This window comes from Mycteria americana, chromosome Z (assembly GCF_035582795.1).
Source record: "Mycteria americana isolate JAX WOST 10 ecotype Jacksonville Zoo and Gardens chromosome Z, USCA_MyAme_1.0, whole genome shotgun sequence".
In the NCBI taxonomy this organism is placed as follows: domain Eukaryota; kingdom Metazoa; phylum Chordata; class Aves; order Ciconiiformes; family Ciconiidae; genus Mycteria; species Mycteria americana.
Window position 1 is genome coordinate 18,067,083 of NC_134396.1, and position 23,107 is coordinate 18,090,189.

Sequence of the window (23,107 nt, forward strand, 5' to 3'; positions counted from 1 at the left end):
CATTATTTTTGTCCTCTGTTCCTAGCTTCACTCCAAATTTTAACTCTCTGCTGTCCGCATACTTTCAGGCTGAAGATGAAGAGTGAAATGAAGAGTGACTGAAGAGTAAAATAATCACTGGGCCATGCAAATGGTATGGCCTGTATAAAACATACCAGCCCGTGCACTTTCTCCTAATGGACACCAGCGTAATATCTTCTGGAGCCTGCTGAATTTGCTCAGTATATTCTGTCCTCTATCAAGCCCTGGTATGCATTAAAATAGCCTTTAAGGCAGGACTTCCAGACCAAACTGTTTCTAAAGGGAGAGAGGAGTAAAAAACCCACACTGCTCTGTTTTGACAGATGACAGGTCCCTTGTTGCCCTCTGCAAACAGGGCCTGATGGCCTCCTGAAGAGGACTAGTCATGTCTAGTCGTGCAATAAGATACAACATGTGACAGAAATGTTCTAGATATTAACAAAAAAAAAAAAAAAAAAGAGAAACATATTGAACAGTGAAAGCAGTTCTATAAAAACAAGGGTATTCACAAGGAAAGCACACCACTTCGAACACTACTGGCAGCGATACCAGTACTGGCAGCGATAAACACTACCTCAACGATACCTAGCTGCAAAAAGGACCACCTTTACACCTGCAGGATACTTTTAACCCTTCTCTTGTTATGGAGAAAGCCTACTCTGTGCAGCCAGCTATAGCAGAACAGTATTTGACAGTGCCATCAGTAGCACATACAGGGCAACCAGGTGATCAGGCCCAGCCAGCATGGGTTTATGAACGGCAGGTCCTGCTTGACCAACCTGATCTCCTTCTATGGCAAGCTGACCCACTTAGTGGATGAAGGAAAGGCTATGGATGTTGTTTACCTGGACTTTAGTAAAGCCTTTGACACGGTTTCCCACAGCATTCTCCTGGAGAAACTGGCTGCTCATGGCTTGGACGGGTGTACTCTTCGCTGGGTAAAGAACTGGCTGGATGGCCGGGCCCAAAGAGTGGTGGTGAATGGAGTTAAATCCAGTTGGCGGCCGGTCACAAGTGGTGTTCCCCATGGCTCTGTGCTGGGGCCAGTCCTGTTTAATATCTATCAATGATCTGGATGAGGGGGATTGGGTGCACCCTCAGTAAGTTTGCAGATGACACCAAGTTGTGTGGGAGTGTTGATCTGCTGGAGGGTAGGACGGCTCTGCAGAGGGACCTGGACAGGCTGGATCGATGGGCCGAGGTCAATTGTATGAGGTTCAACAAGGCCAAGTACAAGGTCCTGCACTTGGGTCACAGCAACCCCATGCAACGCTACAGGCTTGGGGAAGAGTGGCTGGAAAGCTGCCTGGAGGAAAAGGACCTGGGGGTGTTGGTCAACAGCCGCCTGAATATGAGCCAGCAGTGTGCCCAGGTGGCCAAGAAGGCCAATGGCATCCTGGCTTGTATCACAAATAGGGTGGCCAGCAGGACTAGGGAAGTGATCGTGCCCCTGTACTCGGCACTGGTGAGGCCGCACCTCGAATACTGTGTTCAGTTTTGGGCCCCCCACTACAAGAGAAACATTGAGGTGCTGGAGCATGTCCAAAGAGGAGCAACGAAGCTGGTGAAGGGTCTGGAGCAGAAGTCTTATGAGGAGCGGCTGAGGGAACTGGGGTTGTTTAGCCTGGAGAAAAGGAGGCTGAGGAGAGACCTTATCGCTCTCTACAACTACCTGAAAGGAGGTAGTAGAGACGTGGGGGTCGGTCTCTTCTCCCAAGTAACAAGTGATAGGATGAGAGGAAATGGCCTCAAGTTGCACCAGGGGAGGTTTAGATTGGATATTAGGAAAAATGTCTTCACTGAAAGGGTTGTCAAGCATTGGAACAGGCTGCCCAGGGAAGTGGTGGAGTCACCATCCCTGGAGGTATTTAAAGATGTGTAGATGTGGCGCTTAGGGACATGGTTTAGTGGCGGACTTGGCAGTGTTAGGTAAATGATGATCTCAAGGGTCTTTTCCAACCTAAATATTCTATGACTCTGTGATTCTAAGTGAAAAGTCCAACTTGCTTCATAGCATTAAAATGGTTGTACACTCCTTGTACTGGATCCTAACATCTTTCAAGCCATTTCTACTTCTGCTATGCTTGCTCTCCTGGATTTAATATCTATGAGTATTAAAAGCATTGTACCAATTGCAGCTCTCCTCCTCTCTGTACTTATTTAGAGGGATATCTGGTACTGCATAAATACCCTAACAAAGTGAAGACGTTACTCCTATAAAAAGACCACCCAGGGGAACAGCGTGCTGTAGCAGTTCCGAGGTGGGAAGAGACGAGGGGAAGCAAAGGTTTAATCTTTCAAAGGAGGTTCTTTGCAATAACATACTCATAAACACACATAACTGGATGGTGTGGAGAGAAGAGTTCCTGCTGTTCCTCAGGGAAAGTGGTAAGGAATCAGCTCAGATGGATATGTTAATGACAAATCAAGTATTGACTTTTTTATTATTAGTCAGGAAAAGAGGAAAGGATTCTTTGGTTTAGATTAAGCCAACAAACAAATTGTATTATTCAGCTCTTCAATCAGAGCCATAAATCCAATCCTAGCCTCATGGAATTTTGAAACAATTGATTTTTTAAAGCCACAAACGAAAAGGTGCTTACCAAAGTGTTTATGCAATGGGAATTAGGAACACAGAATCCAAGCCCACCATTCTGACATTCATCAATATCTAAGCAGACCTAGCAATAAAACAAATCAACATGTAATAAAAACAATGTCAATTTGAGATCCAAGTCTGAAGAAAAGCCACTAAAGTTTAAGTCTAGAAACTGAGTCATAGCCTCTCCTGAAACCGCTCTCAGAATGGCACAGACATACCCATAGGCTAACTTTCCAATGGATCTCCAGACACATATAAAGCCTGAAGAGACACTGTAATACAGAAAATTTCAACCTTAGGATAGGCTTCTGGTTCACCCACAAGAGTTTAGACAAGAACTATGTTCCCCTTGTAGGGTACTACAGGAACATGCAAAAAATGACAGTAAAACAGGCCTTTTCTATCATACTCCTCCTAGTTCAAAGCCAGTTTACAGAAATCAGCAGAGCCCCCTTTAAAATTGATCAGCGATACCTATGAAGATAATGACATTTTTTCTTGTCTGCATACTGGTCCTGAGTATTAGACTGTTAATACTGCCATTAAAGCCAAGCAAACACAACTCAGATCTTCCAACTGAAACACTCTGAGCTCTGCCTAACTGCACAAGGCAATTATGGAATGACAGAAGTATAAGTATAATGAGATACAGATGCATTGATATTAACCAGCACCTTGCAATGGCGGTTGCCGCAGGGACGCTGCCACTCACCTGCTTATTGCTCTTGGCGTAGCTGACTCCTACCCCTTGCACAGTTTGTCCTGTGTATCCCGGGGGACAGGCCTCGCATCGGAAACCTGGAGCAGCGTTCACACATCGCACTCCAGGGAAGCAAGGGTTGTAACGACACTGCAAAGAAAAAAAATGAACCGAGCACATGTTCGTGCTTCAGTAACATCCAGACTCTGACTACGTGCACAGACCTCTCAGTCAAAGGCAATGCTACATGCAATGCCTGTACGTCTTCTGTTCAGAGGTGGCTTACAGAGGAAACAAGTCTCTGCAGGTATTTCTGACCCCAGTAGGTCTTCAGCTATATGTGTAATTTAAATAACATTTGCAGTCTTCCATTATAGCCTGTAGTTGATGCCCTAAGGTCTGATCCCCAGTCCTTCCTTTTGCTGGGCAGGTTCAGCTCCCTCGGACGCTGCGAGCCCCTTGGAAGGGTCCAGAACATACTATCAGGAAAGCTGCGTAACTCCAACCCACCAAATGGTCCTGCAGTTGTGTTTTGTACACACAGAAGTGGCAGCAGCATTCTCCCTCATTTGTATTTGGGCAAATCTCATAGCCAGAAGTAACCCAAACTGAGACAGATAAGCAGGGATGTGTCAGTGGCACCCACACATTTCTAGACCTGAGGCCCACAGAAAACCCTCAGCACTTCTCCCAAAATACCACATGCCCACAGCATCACCCGTGGCCTGAAGGCACCATTCGCTTCATTGCCTCATGTGGTTTTACAGAACAGCTGTGACCCATTTCACTGGCCTTGTGGGTGCCAGTTTGGGAACCACATCCTGCATTTCCGCCTCTCTAACATCAACACTAGCCGCTAGGTAACATTTGTAAGCGTACCGAAAACATCAATATGCCATCAAGCTGCATATGGCTCAAAGACAACAATAAATAAGAAACATGAGAAAGAAATATAAAGGAGTTTTTAAAATATGCCTTTTTTTCCCTTCCATTGCTAACAGAAGAACATCCGCAACATCGGGGGAGAACAAGCCAGAAGATGTCCACCTACAACAAACATACAACTTGTAACCAAACACACACACACGGGAGCAAGAAAAGGTATGTTTAATATCAAAGCATGTTTGACAGAAAGATTTGTTAGAAGTAGGTCCACAACTAGCATAAGGAATATGTAAAACCTAGGACAGACATTTTGTGGTCCTTATTTGCTGTGGATTTTTTATTGTAGGCAGCAGAGGGCACTCAAATTACACCGTACTCAGAGCAGAGCTGCAGCTCCCAAGATACAGGGCATCAGCATATGAAAGTAATGTCTTCAAACTGGTAATGAATAACGGAGCATATTGCAGAGATGCTAACAGCTTCAGAAAAGATGACGACAGCTCTTAGTGAGGAAGCTTCTAGATTTGTCTTTATCAGAATTTGTACAAGAACTTCTTTTTAAATGCCAGTTATTAGAAGTACAGAAATAGTTTATTCAGTAGGAAGGTGCTCTCCCAGAGGAGATTCCTAAAGAGCTTTCAAAAAAAAAAAAAAATTACTTTCCTTCTTAGTCTCAGCTAACTCAGGAAAACAAATAATATGACACATCCCCTTAGATAATGAAAAGCTATTGCCATTTATTATCTCTTTTTTTCCCCCCCCTGTGCAACCATAAGTGAAAATCCAGCTGTTAAAGGAGGTATTTACTGGTGAACAAAACCACACCAGACTAGGTGGCATTTTATAGCAGTGTCCACGTATAAAGACCTCATATAAGCAAGACTATCTATGACACCATTTTGGCAAAACTTCCTCACTGTTCCTAGTGTGCGATCAGGTCTGCCATGTGGAGTGGTGGCAGGAACATGAAGGCACGTCAAGCTCCAGTGGCAGAGCCTGACTGCTCACAGAAAACCAGGTTAGGTTTAATGTCAGGCCACTACAGACCAGTCCCGGTTTGTTTTCCCACCACTGCTGTCATGGGTAGAGTTGCTCCAGCCCTGAAAATGGCAGGGAGTAGATTACTGCCATGCTCTGCCTCAGCCTGGCTATGGCTCAGGAGGTGGAACCCATCCGTACTGGTGGGCTCTACCTAGGCTGGCTTGAGTCTCTCGTCACAGTTGTCTGTCGCATGAAACTCGCACCACAACTGTCTCAGCTTCACCTCTTGCATTCACATTTCAGCACTTCACCTCCATTGTTTGCACCTTCTGTTGCAGCAGACACAGTCCGTGCCATGTGAGGCAAAACAAAAGACACAGCCTACAACTCAGGAAACTGCCACACTCAACCCACTTTCCCTTCCCGGTGTTTTTCACAGGCAGATACAAGTTGGGCACATCGCATCCTCTCTGCTGATGGCCTACAGGAGGGAGTAAACCAAAAGAGTAGTCAAAGCACATCTCCTGTTAGCTGGGAAGGAGAAAAAAGGAATTGCTTTTGCTGTTTTACATCATTAGGCAGGTACATTGGTAGTACTGTGTTATCCACAGGCACAGTTAATGACCTAATTCTCCTGGTTCCCTGGTCTACTACATCCAGGTGCTTTTCCACAAAAATAACTAAAGAGTAATGGTAAAAATCATCAGACAAAATGCAGTGAAGCTGTAAGTGGTTTTGTTGTTTGTGTTCTGAGTAACTGTCACATTCCAATTAACACAGATTTTATTTAATCCTTTAAGATATTGTAAATTTATTGACTCAGTCCTCAATACAAGCAAGGTCTGAATTTCTAACATATAGCACAAGAAAAAAAATAGATTTAACTAAACATTATCAGCTTTCAACACAACCATAAAGAAGCAAAAAGGAACAATAACAATGAATGTTTATTTTCTTTCACAGACTTTTAAGGTGAGGCTGAAAACATGGCTCCAGTTTGGGTTGAAGAGAAGACTTTGGTCTCCAAGGCTGGTTTAGGAGCACTACAATTTAAAGAAGCAAAGCCCATACTGACAAGAAGTGCTTCTGCAGTTCTGCCTGTAACAGAAGCTACTGCATCTTCTTGTGGAATAGAAACAACGACGTCAAAAGCTTGTTTTAGTTGGTTTTGGTTTGGGTTTTTTTTGTTGGTTTGGGTTTTTTTTCCCCAAACATTAAACTCCTTTAAGTGACTTCTCAACTCACCAGGATATTTCAAGTTTTCACGCATATAACCTCCATAAAGTTGCAGCAACAGCAAAATAGGGACATAGAATGAAATCAGAATGAATTAATATTCACTGTGCAAGCAGTCAGCAAATGCTGAAGACAGCAAGCATCAGCAACCTATTGATATATATGAAACAGCTGCTTTTTAGCTTTTTTTTTTTGCCTTTTTTTTTTAAATTCAGTGAAAGTCACTATTTTACCTCATCGATATCTGAGCAGGTAACTCCATTTCCTGTGAGCCCTTCAGGGCAGGGGCCGCACTGAAATCCCTCTGCTGTCTCCACGCACCTGACTCCCCTGAAGCAGGAATTAACTTCACATTTGGGTTTACTGCGCCTAGGAAGCTGAGTTGGAAAATTCACAGTTCCCAAACCTTTAATGCAGAAAGAACAACAGTTTCAGCGATTGAAAGAAACATCCATCATGGCTTTCAGCTGGCAAGCACTCTGAAGAGATCCCCAAGATGCTGTGCAGCAGGGGCTTCATGTTTCTGCACTGCGCTGCTACCAGCTGTGCTGTGGAAGAGACTTCATGCTGGGAATGGCCAAGCAGCTTGCTGCGTCCCCAAGATAGGGGAAATTAAGGCTATTTTGTTAGGTTCACGTGCTTGTCCTGGCTACACATGGGAGCCCTCCTGCTAGCTTAGTCCCAGCACAGATCTGCTGCTGGCCAGAGGAGCAAACTCTGAAAGCCAGTGACCTCAGATGGCCCAAGGGACTCAAGTGTGGTGGTACAAGGTATTTCTCTGGCTAAATCGGCAACACTACCACTTCATAAGAGAAACAGTGCCATGGTTTCGCAAGAGCATATCTGACAGCCTACAAATAAGAGGAATAAAGAAGCAGCAGCTGGCAGCCCACCAACACGCAGCAGGACATGCAAGTACACTGGCTTAGGTGCAGAGACCAGCCCTGGGGAAAAGCAAGGTTTTCTGACACTCTGGCAGGTGCTGAACCTTGGTACTGATGCATGCAGGATTTAAAGACTTTTTCTTTGCCACTTACACATAAAGGCTAACCTGGCCGGAGCTCAACTTGAGTTTTGATGAGGCTGACAGACTGGGAGAAGAAATCAACTAAAACGCCCGAGGAGTTTAAGGCCTTTCTTTCACCCCACCCAGCGAGGGAATATTTTGGTTTTTATACTGAGTGCACATGTCCTCATTGTCAGTTGTGTAGGAGGGCCATGCAGTGGCATTTGGGAAAGCATTTATTTCTTCCACTTAGTGAAAAGATGGAGACCACCTTTTGGGTCTTACTGCTGTTAACCAGTGACTGCCTACTCAGAATCAGACGACTTTCAGGCAGACTGCATAGGATCTTCCTCAGACTGACAATACCAGCTAGAGCAGAACATGATTCCTCCCTTGTCCTTCTACTAAGATTGTTCATGAGGTACCTGGCAGGCAATGTCTCCCTCCCCAGGAACACGTGGCACAGCTTTGTCGCAGAGTGAGAACTGGCAGTACAGGGTGAGTGGTACTGCTTGATTTAGCAGGGTTTTAACCCCAATAGGTGATTGTCAGGTCTATGGGAACTGAAAGCTTTCTCTCTAATGAAAATCTATTTTAAATTTGTGTCCAATACATCTAGAACTTTGGACACAATATTTTTTAAAAGTACTTCTTAGAAACCACATAAAGCTGATGCAATCAATATTAGTTTTAAAACAACTGTACATCTCATCTAGTTCCCTTTTACAGGCAATAACAGAAATACTTACCACATGCTTGGCACTCAGCTATGGTATTTCTCAGAAAAGTTGTTTCTTTGACCTTGAGGATATAGAAAATAAACATTATTTGGATACAAATATCCAGTTTGCACCTGGCTGCCAGAAGAACCATTATCATCTTTCCCCAAGCTGCCGCTCAAACCATCTGACATAGGTACTCTGTCTTGAAATGAGATGCTCTTTGTACTCCATAAAATTAAGGACAGCGATAATGTTTGTACTTGAGTTCGGCCTTCATCAACAGGACCTTTAAGAATGATAGGCTTAACTAAAGGCATGAGCCACCAGCAATTCCAGTTGACACCCAGCAAGTGGAACAAATGCAATTCCAGTTCTGTGCAACAGACCTATCTCTATCTAACAGTGGGCTAGGATGGCTACTCTAGTTCCTCCTCACTTAAGACACTAGATTTTCTGGATCTGAATAAGCAAGTCTCCTACAGTCCCACATTCAGTGATCCTCCATAGTGAGCACAGAGTACCAGGACCTATATGGTTATTTCTTGGTTATTTCTTCTCCACTGTGTTGTGCCTCTGAGACAATGAACTCTACGCAGGAGTTTATTGCTTATGTGAATTCTGCCCTGACTCTGTCAAAAGTGGCAAGCTTGGGATATTTCACACTGAAGCCTTTATACAGTACCTGTTGTCTGAGAAGGTCTTTCACATCTCCCAGTATTTGGTTCATCTGCATGATCTGGCCCATCAGCTGCCTATTAAAATCACCTGCAGGGAAACAGCAATGAAAAAGAGTGCACGATGCACGTAACTCTCCTTCATTTGCCCTGATAATTTCTGAGCTACAATACGGAAACACCATGAAAAGCCAAAGAGGGCAGACATTACTGTTACTTAAGCCCTGTAGGAATCCTTAGAGCAAACATAGTATCTAGCTCCAATTTTTAGAGGTACTTGCATGAACTCAAGGCTTTTGTGGACTGAACTCCACTGTATACCACAGAAACAGGCAAAGCAGAAACCTCTCCACTAAGAGAAAAGCAGTCTGTGATTTTTCTACCATTATTTCAGCGTCAAGGCTCTCTAGTAAGACCTAACAACACCGGCAACTATGCCGCCAGTGTTACTGGTTGTCCCCAGGCCTGAGACCAGCAACCCTAAGCGAAACGTTAGGATTTCAAGACTGGGTTTTTGTGGTAACCTATTTGGGACAGGAGGGCAAGGTGGTGGCATTCAGTATCCATGCATACATTGGAAGCCACCCTCCATAAGTGTATTCCATGTCACCACAACCGATTCTTGCACACTTTTCAAAGTGAAGTTACCCAGCTTTCTGAGCAAGCTCACTATTCAGCTCTGACCATGCATCAAGAGTGCCTGCCCTGACGAAAACAGTGCTTTTAATACCTGCGACAGTCATTTGGCTTTTCTTCCAAAAGGCAGCTCATCACGCTGTACACAAGTTTCATGGCTGCGTTTGCTTCTGGGGGCTGCAGAGTTTGTATGGACTCACAAAACATCTACTCAACACCATATGAGCTCACACCAAAGCCAGTTCTCGATACCAAGTAACAGATTAAAGACCTCTAAGACAAGACCCAAAGTTACATCTGTAATGAGCCATAAGACCAGAACCAACCCGAGATCTTCACATGAGACTCTTATCTGTTAAATTAAACATTAGTTTTGACCCAGTGACAGAGGAGAAGCAGAGAGCATGTTTAACACAGTAGCTCGTAGTAGTTTTTGTTTGTAGCTCACTTCTGAGTTTGTAGCTCTCTCGAGCAGCTATTTGTTTACTTCTCTAAGTCTGTAGGTCAAAACAAATTTCACAAATATATGCTCTTTTACGTTCTAAGCAGGCAGGATATTTTTATATTGTGCCCAATGGCTTCAGGGAGGTTTATTCATGTGTTACTTTTGTGAGTATTGAAAGCTTATATGAAGAATGCATTTCTTAATGTTTACCTCATTGTTTTGTACTTCAAAGCATGTCTAACTGTTTCCAAACATTCTAGTGGGAATCGTCCAACTCCTCACACACTACGTTTTCTTCATTTCACATTTTCTCATCAAAACACTGAACAAGTTTAAAGACTTGGGAACCATGTGTTCCAGAACCTGCCTCTGTTCTAGTCCCAACCTTGTCTTATTTTTATTTGGGAGGAAGGCAGCAGGACTTAATATCAAGGGTATTTCAGAATCCCCTAGTGGAACTTGGCATGCAGGCTGGTGGGACAGATGCTGGGATCTGTTCTTGTTTTGCTTGGTTTTTTTAAACAATGAATGGTTTAGGCATTATTGATTGAGACCTGCAAAAGATTCTCAAGATTTCAGATGCTGTTTGTTGGCTAGCATCTAAATGAAAACCAGATCTATTCTGTAAAGTTTTGCAGACTGCTAAACTTTAAGGTGGACTAAACAGGTTATACTGCCATGAACTACATGTCCTGTTTGCAAATTTAGACAGCAGAGCAAAACCAGATGACTTCTCATAGTTGGGGTTTTTTTCTCTTCCATTGAAAGCCAAGTCCTAGGGTAGGCCCCATCTGCAGCAGAATGACTGGTGATCAGTGGTTAAGAACTCAGAGGCCTTTCAGTGAGCTGCTGGTCCACAGTATATTGTGGGGTGGCTTTTCCCAGGAGTGAGCAGGGTAAGCAAAAGGTACAGCCTTTTTCTATACAGCTATACAGTTACCTGGTCCTACCATGCAGCCTCTCTCATCCCTGCCCCACCTACTGAGGCAACTCCCCAGTTCGACTAGTCCCTAGCTCTATCAGTAACAACCTGAATCACAGAATGGCTTTCACAGCAATAATTAAATTCAGAGACAGATCTGAAGAATTACTGTCCAACTGGGAACTGAAGTCCCTTGACATGCTTATTCCCTGTAAGCCTGAGGTCACGTCAGGGGGCTACCCTGTCTTTCTCTTCCCAGGACCCTGCAGTATAGAATCATAGCATGGTTTGGAAGGGACCTTTAAAGCTCATCTAGTCCAACCCCCTTGCCATGGCAGGGACATGTTTCACTAGGTCAGGTTGCTCGAAGCCCCATCCAACTTGACTTTGAACACTTCCAATGATGGGACATCCACAACTTCTCTGGGCAACATGTTCCAGTACAGGGCCTTGGATTTAGAGCAGGCGACCAGCTTCGTTGCACAGCTAACTGACCCAGGCAGGCCAAACGCACAAACACTAGCCTGTGTAATTGCAGGCCACCATGAAATGCCTCATAGATACTTCTTCTAGCTCTCTTGGGAGCAATACTGGCTCAAGCACCCCATTTTCCTCCACCTGGCAAAGTCAGAGTGCTGACGTATCATTCAAAGAGATTGTGGTTACTTGGCCAGAGATCCAGCATGATTAAAGTATGGATGATGGCTGACAAGAGAACAGTTTCCTGTCTCTTGTCCTCCTTGTACAATCCTCCACCAAAGAAGTTGCATATACAAGTTGCACATGGAATTACAAAGAGGCAGGTTCAAAGTAAACAGAGGAGATATCTCCTCAGACATGTGATGAATTACTTGCCAGGAGATATTCTTGATCATACATTCTAAACTGACTGGACAGATCCATGGAAGGAAACATATATAGAGTACAAAACACAAAGACTCCACCTCTGAGTCGAGTGCTCTGTATACCATGAACTGCTGGAGAATAGGAAAGCATTCAGGTAAAACCAGACTATAACTCTACTCTCTTATACTCTTGCCCTTAGGTCTGTATCGGCATACTGTCTCTAACAGTAGCTAGGTTAAAAGAACCTTTGGTCTGGTGCAACGTAACTATTTTTTCCTACACTATGTCAGGTTCAGGTACCCTACATGAACTAGATGACCTCCAAAGATCCCTTCTGACCTGAATGATTTTGTGATGATGATTACATGCAGCATACTAATCTCATCTACCAAACCCAGTGCATCTTGCACTGTATTTTCCTACCCACACGGGAAGATCCAAATACACATGTTCAACCTCTGTCTGATCATCATATTCTCATCTACACTGCTTAGGTGTCTCAGCCTCACAGACTGAACACGGAGGGAATGCTGCTGCCACAGCGGTGAGCAATGACCAGGCACACAGTCAAACCCATGTTATTCAGGTCCAAAGCTCTCCCAAGGATTTTCCAATTAATATGAAAACACATGCTTTTACCAAGATACAGCTAAGCATTTGCATTCCAGCTTTTTCTGGCTGAAGGCAAGACTGTGGTTATCTGATATATTGCTCCTGTAAAAGAGCATCGTGAAGCATATACAAAGCGCAAGGCAGCTGAGTTAATATTGCTGTTGGAACATTTGCACCTTTTCCTTTCGTGGGTTTGACTATGTGGACTTTGAATATATTCATGCGAGTTGTTTCATTATTATTATAAATATGATACTAATTCCACTTGAACGTTATAAGCAACTGAATTTGAGAGGCTTAGCCAGGCGGAGGCAGCCAGGGAGAGACAACATCTCTCTGTATTACTATGGTTTGTATTATTGATTAATGAGCAAAAAAAGTTACAAATGAGAAAGCTGCAAGTCTGCAATCTGGAAACCTCACTCACAGAATTTTCCAGGAGGAAACACTGAATTACTCTTCCCATCTATGTGCAAGTGCCTGTTGATTTAGGGAAAAAGAGAAACCTTTGATGATAAAACTCTGAATTTTTTGCCTAGGTGTATATATGTTAAGGAGCAAGAAAACAGACGCATGTGCAGCTGAGGATTTACATAGCTAAAAGGCCAAACAGATTCTGTTATCACTGCACACCACTGATGCCTACATTCATGTAATGTGCCCAGGACACTGTCATATAACATTTGTGTATGTTGTCTCTATTCTAATAAAAAGTAGCAATGCTGCAAGGTTGGGTTTGGCAGAGGGGACAGGAAATGGTGTGAGAGAGAACTTCTCATGGATCTTATTTCAAACCTTGAACTCACTTTTTCTTCCCCATTGTTGTCACATACTAACGTATTGCATGCGCAGTGTGAACCCATTCTTCTCCCTCACACCCACAGCAGAAAGGCAGATTGACAAGGACTAGGAAGGGTACAGCTGGAGCAGTCTAGCCCAGGTTCGCTGTGTCGAGAGGTTAGAGAGCACCCTCGCCCATCACAGGGGACTGCACCCAGCCCCTGAGGACCTGCAGGACCCTCTTTTCCTCCCTGTTCTCAGCTCAGTCTCTGCAATGCTCAGCACAGGCAGAAAAGGAATTTGGTTTGGAGCAGATTTCCAGTCCAGCAGGTGACAAAAGCCTCGGTTAACTTGGGGCAGGACTACTTTCTGCCTTGCAATGGCTTTTCCCATGCGGACCTGCAGGCTCTGTAGCCATAGTACCAACACACGCTGCAGTCTCCTGTGTCCTTCTTCATGCCTTTTTCCTCCTCTCTCCGGGACACTCCAGTGATCAACAAAAGATGAATAGTGGCCAAGTGAATAAGTACATTGATGGGCCTTGCTACTCTATCCATCTACCTATTTCCATAAAGCCTGTAGCAGTATATCACATTTAGGACTACTTCCTGTCTGCACTTTGAATACTTAATATATTATTAAGCTGACACAAACAGATGATGATCTCAGAAGTCTGCCTTCCAAATTAAGCTAAAAAGCCTCCTTTAATCATTACAGACTCCTCCTTCACTAGGAGAACAACTCATTCCTTTTATCACCAGCAGCAGTGACTGTTTTCTCTCCAAACTGAGCTATTTCTAAAACATTTACAGGAAATTATCATGGCTGTATTTCAGCCAAACAACTGCTATTACTTGTCTATAAAGCTTCTCCACATTTTTAATATTCATCACATTAGCTTCTTTGCACTGGTATCCTAAGGAATAATTTTAACTCCTGGTTGCAGGCCTTACCAGTGTACTGAGGAACAGGTTCAATCTGTTGAAGAAAACAGTCCTGCAGGTTCCCCACTTGGGCAAGTGTTCCTCCAGTTACCAGCTTCAGCTCATCCAGCGTATCCTGGACTCACAAGAAAAACAGAGTGCTCAATTCTGGTACAACAATGGAGAAAATGTGAAATATCAGACAAAGTAAATTAATTTTTAGAGAGGTTGTCCATTTCCTAAGCATGCAGGGCTCCTACACCATCCCCTTCAGGACCACCCATCACCATCTGAACTGTAATAAAATCCCTAATCTTCGCCTTGCAGATTTTAACATAGCTGTGGTTTTATTTTGAGCTTTTTTTATTATTATTCCAATTCATATGATCTCACATACCAGGAAGTTCACATATTTTTATAGCTGTGGCATATGATTTTTTTTTTTTAAACTGAATCCAAAGCAGTCTTTTTTCCCTCCTCTCAAACAGGTTTACATTCATGTCAGGAATGAGGGCACCTTAGTGATTCTCCATATAAACAGGCTCATTTTCAAGCCTGCGATGAAACAATGCAAGGGGGCAACCCTGGGGGCAGAATGCCTTTGTACCTTCTAATGCATATTTTTGATTAATGATGATAGAAGATGCTTGTGGAAGATACTGTTTACCTTGGACTGCTGATATGGAGATGACAGGAAGCTATGCCAACCCCTGGCTGGCAGACAGAGAAAGAAAAGCTATTGTAGTCAAACAGATGGGGGTTGGACTCTCGCACCACGTGAGTCCCCTACTTCTTTTCTCTTTTTAGTCCATGTGGCTTATCACGAAGAGGAAAGCCACATACACAGCCAAGGGTTGCTCATACTGAACAGCTATAAGAAGCTGACAAAGAGCTGCCCTCACTGCATCAGCTAAGTCCTTGCAAAAAGTCCAGTCCCCAAGAACCACCTAGGCTGAAGTGAGGGAGGCAGTATTTTTTTTTTTTTTTAATAAACTAAAAATTGTGTTTAAAACAAATAGCATAACTATTACTGGGTTCAATGAAGCCAAGATTTCAGCTGTTCCATAAGGTACTTACATTTACATTTATTTCACAAGTTAATACTCAAGTATTACTGAAGCACCATTGTACAGAGCTTAGCTGCTGCAAGGGCTGAGGTCTGGATGCAGTGACCCAGAGGATCCCTGGTGACCCCTCTAAGTGTTCAGCTTGTTCCCAGTTTTCCCACTCACCTGTGGCTTCTCCTGGAAAGTGCGTAACTCTACTGCCGCCGGCCTCTGAGACAGTGCTGAAAATGCTTTTGGCAGGTCCTGAACGGCACCTACTTGCAGACAGTCCACGTACAACTCTATTGTGCTCGATCCCTGCTGCAGGCCACTCAGCCACAAGATGACAGCATGGGGTTTCCCATCAGCCAGCTGGATGTTGCTGAAGATCACTGAATTCAACCTCCCATCGCTCTTCAGATAGCGCAGCACCACTAGTACAAAATATACAGAAGGACCATTAGGGGGTAGCAGATAACCCAAGGCTGATCAAGGAAGATCCTGTGGAAATCTGCAATTGCTTTGGTATTTTTCCACATATCAGCTTTTGTAAATGCATCCCATATGCAGATATAAATGGTAATAAGAAATAGGACATTGACTCTCAGAGCAGGATTACCAGGACTCTTGTGTGACTCCCCATTTGTAAAGCATTGCTGCCTGCACAGGGTTTTCCACTGCTTTGTCCGGGCCTCTCTAACTGGCTTAACCAATGCCACCTTACAGGCCACGTGCTAAAATACAAGTGGTAAAGGTAAAGGGTGTAGCAGACAGCCTGCAGGCAGTACTTTGGCAAGTACATATCTGATAAACCTAGAAATACTCTGTAGCAGAAATGTACAACTAGAAAAATGAGTTTCAGTGATGCATATTGCATTCAGTGAAGCCATCTGACAGTGTATCCAAATGCATCATTAAAGAAAACAAAGGAAGCATGATTCCAAGCCAATAACCTGCATTTCTCTGTAACAAATAGTAAGTAAAACCAAAATATAATGTAGAAAAGACATACTCCACCCCTAAAGATGACTAAGCCCCCGTCAACTCTTTTTCAAGGCATTAGTGAATGACCTACTCGATAATTCACTGTCCTGGTTTTGGCTGGGATAGAGTTAATTTTCTTCCTAGTAGCTGGTATAGTGCTGTGTTTTGGATTTTAGTATGCGAATAATATTGATAACACACTGATGTTTTGGCTGTTGCTAAGCGGTGTTCACACTAGTCAAGGACTTTTCAGCTTCCCATGCTCTGCCAGGTGCACAAGAAATGGGAGGGGGCACAGCCAGGACAGTTGACCCAAACTGGCCAAAGGGCTGTTCCATACCATAGGACATCATGCCCAGTATATAAACTGGGGGAGTTGGCCAGGAGGTAGCCATCGCTGCTGGGGGACTGGCTGGGCGTCGGTCGGCGGGTGGTGAGCGGTTGTATCATTTTTTTTCCTTTTATTTTTTTCTTTTTCCCCTCCCTTGGGTTTTGTTCCTCTCTCTCTCTTGTTGTTTTCCTTCTCATTACAATTCATTATTATTATTACTATTATTTTGTTCCAATTATTAAACTGTTCTTATCTCAACCCACGAGTTTTCTTACTTTTGCTCTTCCGATTCTCTCCCCCATCCCACTGGGGGGGAGTGAGCGAGCGGCTGCGTGGTGCTTAGCTGCCGGCTGGGGCTAAACCACGACAACAAATTCTCATTTTATGAAGTAAAATGCATTATCAAAAAACACAACAGCAGACAAACACAAACTCTTATATGCTGCGTAATATTGAAAAAAATGTATCTTTCCTAAGGAAATTGGAGCGGTAAGCTAGGATCTGCAAGCTAAATCTCTTAGACGAGCTAGCTAGTTCTCTCCACAAAATCTCTCCCTGGCTCTCTGAATGCATATCTGCAGAAGGAATGAGCTGAGTGCATCTAGACAGTGTATAACTACTCTACGATATTAGACAGACCTTGTTTCAAAGATCCCACTGATTGCCAGCCTGCATGTCTCTTAGTTCTTGATGATAACAGTTACGTGCATTGAGGAGTCAAGCTGCACAGATGCTGGGCACCTAAACAGGTAAGTGCTGGCTCTTGTGAACATCTGTTTGAAGTTCACAGGGGGCTGCTACTGTTGAATGAAGTGGGAGCTCACAAATACTCTGACCTTCAAGAAACACCTACATTAACATGAGGTCAACTAAAAATTGTGGATATACTGGAGGGAAAAACTCTTATTAGCTTCAGAGCTAATAATACCTACTGAACTTATCCCATTTCTATTCATTTAACAAATTGTCTTCCCATCTCTCCACTACTAATGTACCCTCTTTGATGCTATGATACTTCTGTTTGTCGGTGACCTTCTGAGTTACTGGGTACATGTTCCTTACTATTTTTCTAATTGCTCAGTCTAATGATTAAAAGAAACCAGATTTATACCAGCATGAATGGGGCAGGGCATGTCTCCATCTTTAAAGTCTACACTAGTACTAAAGTCTCAGCAGCTGTGACCAATATCAGTAATGTTTTCATTGCTGTCTATGTCAAAACACTGCCAGAGCCGAGATTTCTGCAAAGGTGCATGAGGTCACTTGCTAAAAGGTAGCATTTCTTGGCAAACTCAAAGATCTGGCAAGACAGAGTACGTTGCAGGCATTTTACTTATGTGAATTTTATGCACGCCTGGTCATATAAAAAGCAAGGTCTTTGGATCTAGGCCCTGCATTCAGAGTGACCAAACACAGCAGTAAAGTAGAGAAAGAAAGAGGAGATGATAGCAGGGCCCAGAACGGACCCTGCCAGAACAGCTTCAGGACAAGGAGCAGTCTGGCTTGGAAGGAAGCTCAAGTACTCCTTCCTCAGCCAAAGCCAAATATCCATCTGGTAAACCAGAGTAGGCTTTTGAAGGGAATTTTTGCTGGACCACAGCCCCCACATCTGTAAGATTTAACTCATCCAAGCCCCTACATTACACGTTTGCTGCTAGGATATTCTACACTGACATTCGTGAGAGTAAGTGGCTCACCTGTACTGTTTAAGAAACAGATTTTCAATGAAACTACTAATTCTGCCAGTAAATAGGAACTGCTTCACAGAACTGTTAAGTTACATCACTTTTATGCATTTACTGCTGTTTGTTCCAAAAAGGAATTGTTCAAAAAGGATAAGAAACCCATGGATGCTATTTGCCTCTGAAAAGTACATTGGTCTAACCAAAACAAGTTGAGCAGTTGCCCAGTAATTCAGATCTGTGCTTTAAAAACATTTAGGCATTATCAACATTTTACTATCAGGTATACCACAACAAAACCAGAACGTGAGCAAACGGTTTGGAACACAGCTCTCAAATGTGGCACTTTAAAGGCTAACTAAGGCCTGGTGTAGGCTACTTAGATCAGATTTGGGTGCGGAAACACCATGCAAAGGAAGCACTATGAACATATGCAGTCTTCCAAAACTGTAGATATTTAAACCCTGCATTTTGCTAAGATGTCAGCATTGGCTCCCCACTTAAGTGATCATCTCCAGTCTTGAGAGGATCACAAACAGCCCCCACACTCCATACTTTCAGCTCACGTGATGATATCCTGGATGCAGTTTAACGTACTGTATGAAGTAGCCATATGCGACACTTGACACTTCCAGAGAAATCACACGTGAAAACACTGCCTACTACTCGCATGCTACCATATGCCTTAAACAAGGTGCACTAAAGTCATAAGGAGGCAAAAAGACCTTTCTTTCACAGCAGGCCTTGCTGCGAAAAGCCTTCCTCTGTTTGATCAGTCCTTTGCAATAGGTAGGTTACAGATGTCCCCCATGTACTCAACAATTATCTGTATGCCACCATCCTGTCACAGATACTTCCCAAATGCAACACTAACATACTGAGGACAAAACCAAAAGAAGCCACATAACCTTCCACCAGAAAGCCTCTTAAGTCTGTTAGTTAAAGCGTATCAGTAACCATCAGGCATGCAAGTATTCTTGAAAATCAAGAGAAGTGTTTGATATGTTCAAAACTGTATGTATATGGACATATTTGCATGTCTACATATGCATTCCTATATATATGTATAACATTTACCCACATAATTGTGTGTGTGTGAGAGGGAGAGAGGGAGTACATGTGATCTATCATTTATCTAGCAATTAAGTCAGTGTTAGGAATTGTACGACACCTACTGATAAGGCTTACCCACCCCCAACACACACATTGCACAAAAGTTCTTATTCCCTGACCTCAGAAGGATTTTGACAGACCTGATAAAATTACCAATGTTTTACCTAACTCATTCCCCCACATTTCCCAAGCAAAAGGTACGCTTTTCTTCAGCATATTGAATAATTTTCCTATGTATAAACTGAAATTTCTCAGTAGAGTTTCTCAGTATATTGGGCTCAGCTGCCTGATTACAACATTTGCAGCAGCAAATTATCATAGCAGTGGTGAAGTCAAGGGAGCAACAATAATTTACATCATTCCACAATTTTTCACTGAACCTTAAAATTGCAATACATCCTAGATCTGGTCTAGAGAACGATTAAAGCTCTCCATTTCTAAAAGTCTGCCGAAGTTCCTACTCTGACTCCTGATTAACTAATTTCACTAAAAGGAGAACAAACACTTTAGTTCACTCAAAAGATCCTGTAAGAGCTAGGAATGTTTGTCTTGTATAGTCACATCTAACCTCCAGGGTCAGCAGAACAAGAGCCTGCCTTTCATATGCATGAGGCGGCATGTGCGTGTGTCCCTCACATTCCTGAGTAATAAGAACCAGTGATTGTCCCAAGGGGAAAAAGAAAAAAAAGAAGAAAAAAAAAGAAAAAAAAAACCAACCCCAAATTGACTCCTTTCTCCATACTCCCATTTTTTTCCTCCTTTCTCAGAATTGGTCAGAGCAAGTGCCATGGCAGAGTGGAGATACCAGCTGATTTTCAGGTCAGCTTCCCCTGGCCAGGAGAGAGCAGCATCCAGTGAGAGGAAGGAAAAAGAAGGGGAGTGAGAGGGGATGTAACCAACACTTTTATCTTGTGAGAGAGGGCCTAAGCAGTGACAGCATGCAACAAGAATGACTCAAGCACAACGGTTAATGACAGAGTTTTCAACATGCATCTGTGACACACCAGTAACTATGGATCCAACACTAGTTTTCCCCTACCTACTCCAAACAACTCACCTTTATTCATCCGTCCCATTACTGTAAATTCAAAATACTTGCTGTTGTCAGCTGATGAATACAGGCCAAATATGGTGGCTGTGCTCTTTGGCTGCAGTTTGAATGTTGAGAGCAAGTACACTTCATTCAGCGTAGGATCGCCAAGTGCTTGTTGCAAGAAGTTCATTACCACTTTCTTGTTGGAATACGGAAGAAGATCAAAAACTGAAAAATAAGCAAGTTTCAACAGCAATTTAAATATAATAATGACCAAAGAAGAATGTACTCTGAAGCGACCCACTGGAGATTGTACACTTTTTGCTATTTTCATACAGATACTTTAAAATGAACTCAAGTTCTCCTACCTAAAATAAATAATATGAAAACAAAATTTAACAATATGAAGATCATCCTTAAAGATTATCTAGTCCAACCCCCTTGCCATTGGCAGGGACATCTTAAGCAACCTGATCTAGTGAAAGATGTCCCTGCCCATGGCAGGGGGGTTGGACTAGATGATCTTTAAAGGTCCCTTCCAACCAAAACTATTCGATGATTCTATCAAAATATCATATAGATTTTGTTGCAACTGATCATCTTTTAGCAACTTTTTTTAAAAGGAATTACTGATAAGTTACTAACATAGAAATACCTAGTCTTCAAATTGAGGTACTCAAATATATTCAGGTAGATCTCTAAAATTCTTATCTTCTGAGGATACACCTCAACAGAAAGGTTTTTAACCTATTTCTGCTTTCATAAATTCAGGTGCTTGTATTCACATTTCAATTAGACTGAGGATCCAGCATCAATATTTTCAGACAGATTTCCAGTGTACTTATCCTAAGAACTGTTTTGATGGACTTTGCAGGGCACCTATTAAAATGCTAAAAAGCCAGGTAAGTAATATGATGTTCATAATCTCCTTCTCTCTTCACTGACTCTCAGAAGATATATTACATAAATAAGTATGTAATCTTTCCCTTCTGGCATAGATAACAAAGAAAGACAGGCCTGACAAAAAAATAACCCTGAAGGCATAGTGAAAGCTGTTTCAAATTTTTCTTTTAATTTTTGCACAATGCATCCGCAAAGAGTCTGACGTTATACTCATATGTGTATCAGCTACCCCCCTTATGGCACTGAAACAACAAACTGGGGTTTTTCTCAGTGTTCCTAAATCTGTGATGTCTCCAAACTCAATAAACTGTTCCACTAGGTTTCTTGATAATCTATTTCAACCCACTGCTATTAAAGCAGTATATGTATTACACCCTTCCAATAAAGTCTGATACGTGACTATGCACAAGTGTTATATTTAAATATAAGGACATATTTAGCCACTGTATACCATTGCCACTCTATAGGCCTGTCATATCTCAGCCATATTTTTCTCCCACACCAGCACAATACTGTAGAGCTGCCACCGGAGAGGAGCCCTAACACCAGGCAGACAGCAAAGGCACGTGACAGCACATTGTGCCTTACCTTGATTCAAGCCCATGGTTGTACCACTGAGTTTAGTTTCCCAGGCCAAAAACCAGTGGACCTTTGCAGATGAGTCTTTCCTACTCAGCACGACCTCAAAGCTGTCGTTGTCAACTAAGGTGATGGGGCCACCCTACCGTTCCAGTGTTTCCATATGATACAAGCAGGAGGAGGCTGAAGAGCACTCAGAGGACAATCACATGGGCACACAGACCTACCCATAGCCATGTGGGAAACCCTGTTCCCTTACATTAGAACCTGCGTTCGTGCTGCTTCCATTGCTCATTCCAGAGCATTCATTCATCTAGATACTAATGTCATTTCCAAAAAAGAAAAATGAAGAGATTAATTTCATGAAACCATTGAAATACAGATTATCGCTTAAGTCTACACTTGTATTGGGTCCAAGGATCCCATGACTCTTTTGAGAGTTTTCAGGACACAATACAAAAAGAATCAGGCCATTGATTTGCATGCACTTGTAATGACAACACTGTTGTCAAACAACTAAGAAACACATATCTGAGATGGACCTGGTCAAAGGACTTCTTCATTTAGTTCAGATTTATAGCATCCCAGGACAACCACTGCTTCCACTGAAACCAGTGACCCAGACAGCAGAGGCAAAAGGCTGGCTATTTCATCACGTTTCATGCACAGAGAGCAAAGCAATTGCCCAAGCAAGAGACTGAAATGCAACTCACTACTCTGTACAACAGCATTTTGCAGGTAGTAACCATTCATAAACTACAGCTGTGTCTTCTCAGCCGGAGCACCGCAATACAGCACTTAGGTCTTTGACAGCACAAAATACAGATATACATTTTGTCCAGTCCTTCTCGGTCTGTTGGCTCATTTTATACCAATTCCTGTGAGACTAATTAATCTCTGCTAGAGTCAAACACTTAAAAATACAGGACAAATATTATAAAAGTAATGACTAAACACTGGCAAATGTCTGTCTAACCTTATGGAAAACATTTATTGAAATTTTTTAAATTTGCATACTTAAATGAGTGCTCAAATTGGTTTGGTAGTTGCGTTCTATAAAGCACATTGCCTCAACTGGATCCTTCGGCATCATGTTATCGAACCCTCTCTTGGGATATCTTCACTGACCAGCATGTAGACGCAGTACTTGACTAGATCTAGCCTTTAGCGTAAATTACACACATGCTAGCAAAAGTGGCTAGCAGAAGAGCAATGGGGTTATGAAAACTCATTTTACATCCTTAGTAGAGTTGGCAGAGAGAGACAGCTCTTAGACCTTACAGAGACCATTGCTTGTTTGGAAGGAACAAGAAAAAAAGATCCACAGGGATTTCAGATTTCATTTTTACAAGAATCTCATTTTTTTGCTCCTCTCCCTGGAGAGGCAGACTTGAAAACAAATGGACAGAAAAGGACTACCGAAGCTGAAAGGCACAAGCAGGTAA

The 23,107-nt window shown here is 42.8% G+C and overlaps 2 protein-coding genes and 1 long non-coding RNA gene across 3 annotated transcripts in view; 2 read left to right on the plus strand and 1 right to left on the minus strand.

Moving 5' to 3' along the window:
- The window catches only part of SLC30A5 (solute carrier family 30 member 5), a 174,109-nt gene that overhangs the window by 149,006 nt on the left and 1,996 nt on the right, over positions 1 to 23,107 (plus strand). The gene's annotated exons all lie outside the window — the stretch shown is intronic.
- Positions 1 to 23,107, minus strand: part of THBS4 (thrombospondin 4) — a 40,204-nt gene that overhangs the window by 15,400 nt on the left and 1,697 nt on the right. Inside the window, exons 2-9 of the mRNA XM_075526467.1 lie at positions 20,205 to 20,408; positions 15,224 to 15,471; positions 14,022 to 14,127; positions 8,836 to 8,918; positions 8,181 to 8,232; positions 6,659 to 6,831; positions 3,336 to 3,473; positions 2,625 to 2,702 (exon numbers count right to left, since the gene is read on the minus strand). Of these exons, the coding sequence (XP_075382582.1) occupies positions 2,625 to 2,702; positions 3,336 to 3,473; positions 6,659 to 6,831; positions 8,181 to 8,232; positions 8,836 to 8,918; positions 14,022 to 14,127; positions 15,224 to 15,471; positions 20,205 to 20,408 (1,082 nt within the window). The remainder of the gene's footprint in view (positions 1 to 2,624; positions 2,703 to 3,335; positions 3,474 to 6,658; positions 6,832 to 8,180; positions 8,233 to 8,835; positions 8,919 to 14,021; positions 14,128 to 15,223; positions 15,472 to 20,204; positions 20,409 to 23,107) is intronic.
- LOC142421622 (uncharacterized) lies at positions 141 to 6,309 on the plus strand. The gene is made up of 3 exons (XR_012778931.1): positions 141 to 248; positions 4,325 to 4,424; positions 6,153 to 6,309. It is a non-coding gene; the product is annotated as an uncharacterized LOC142421622 (long non-coding RNA).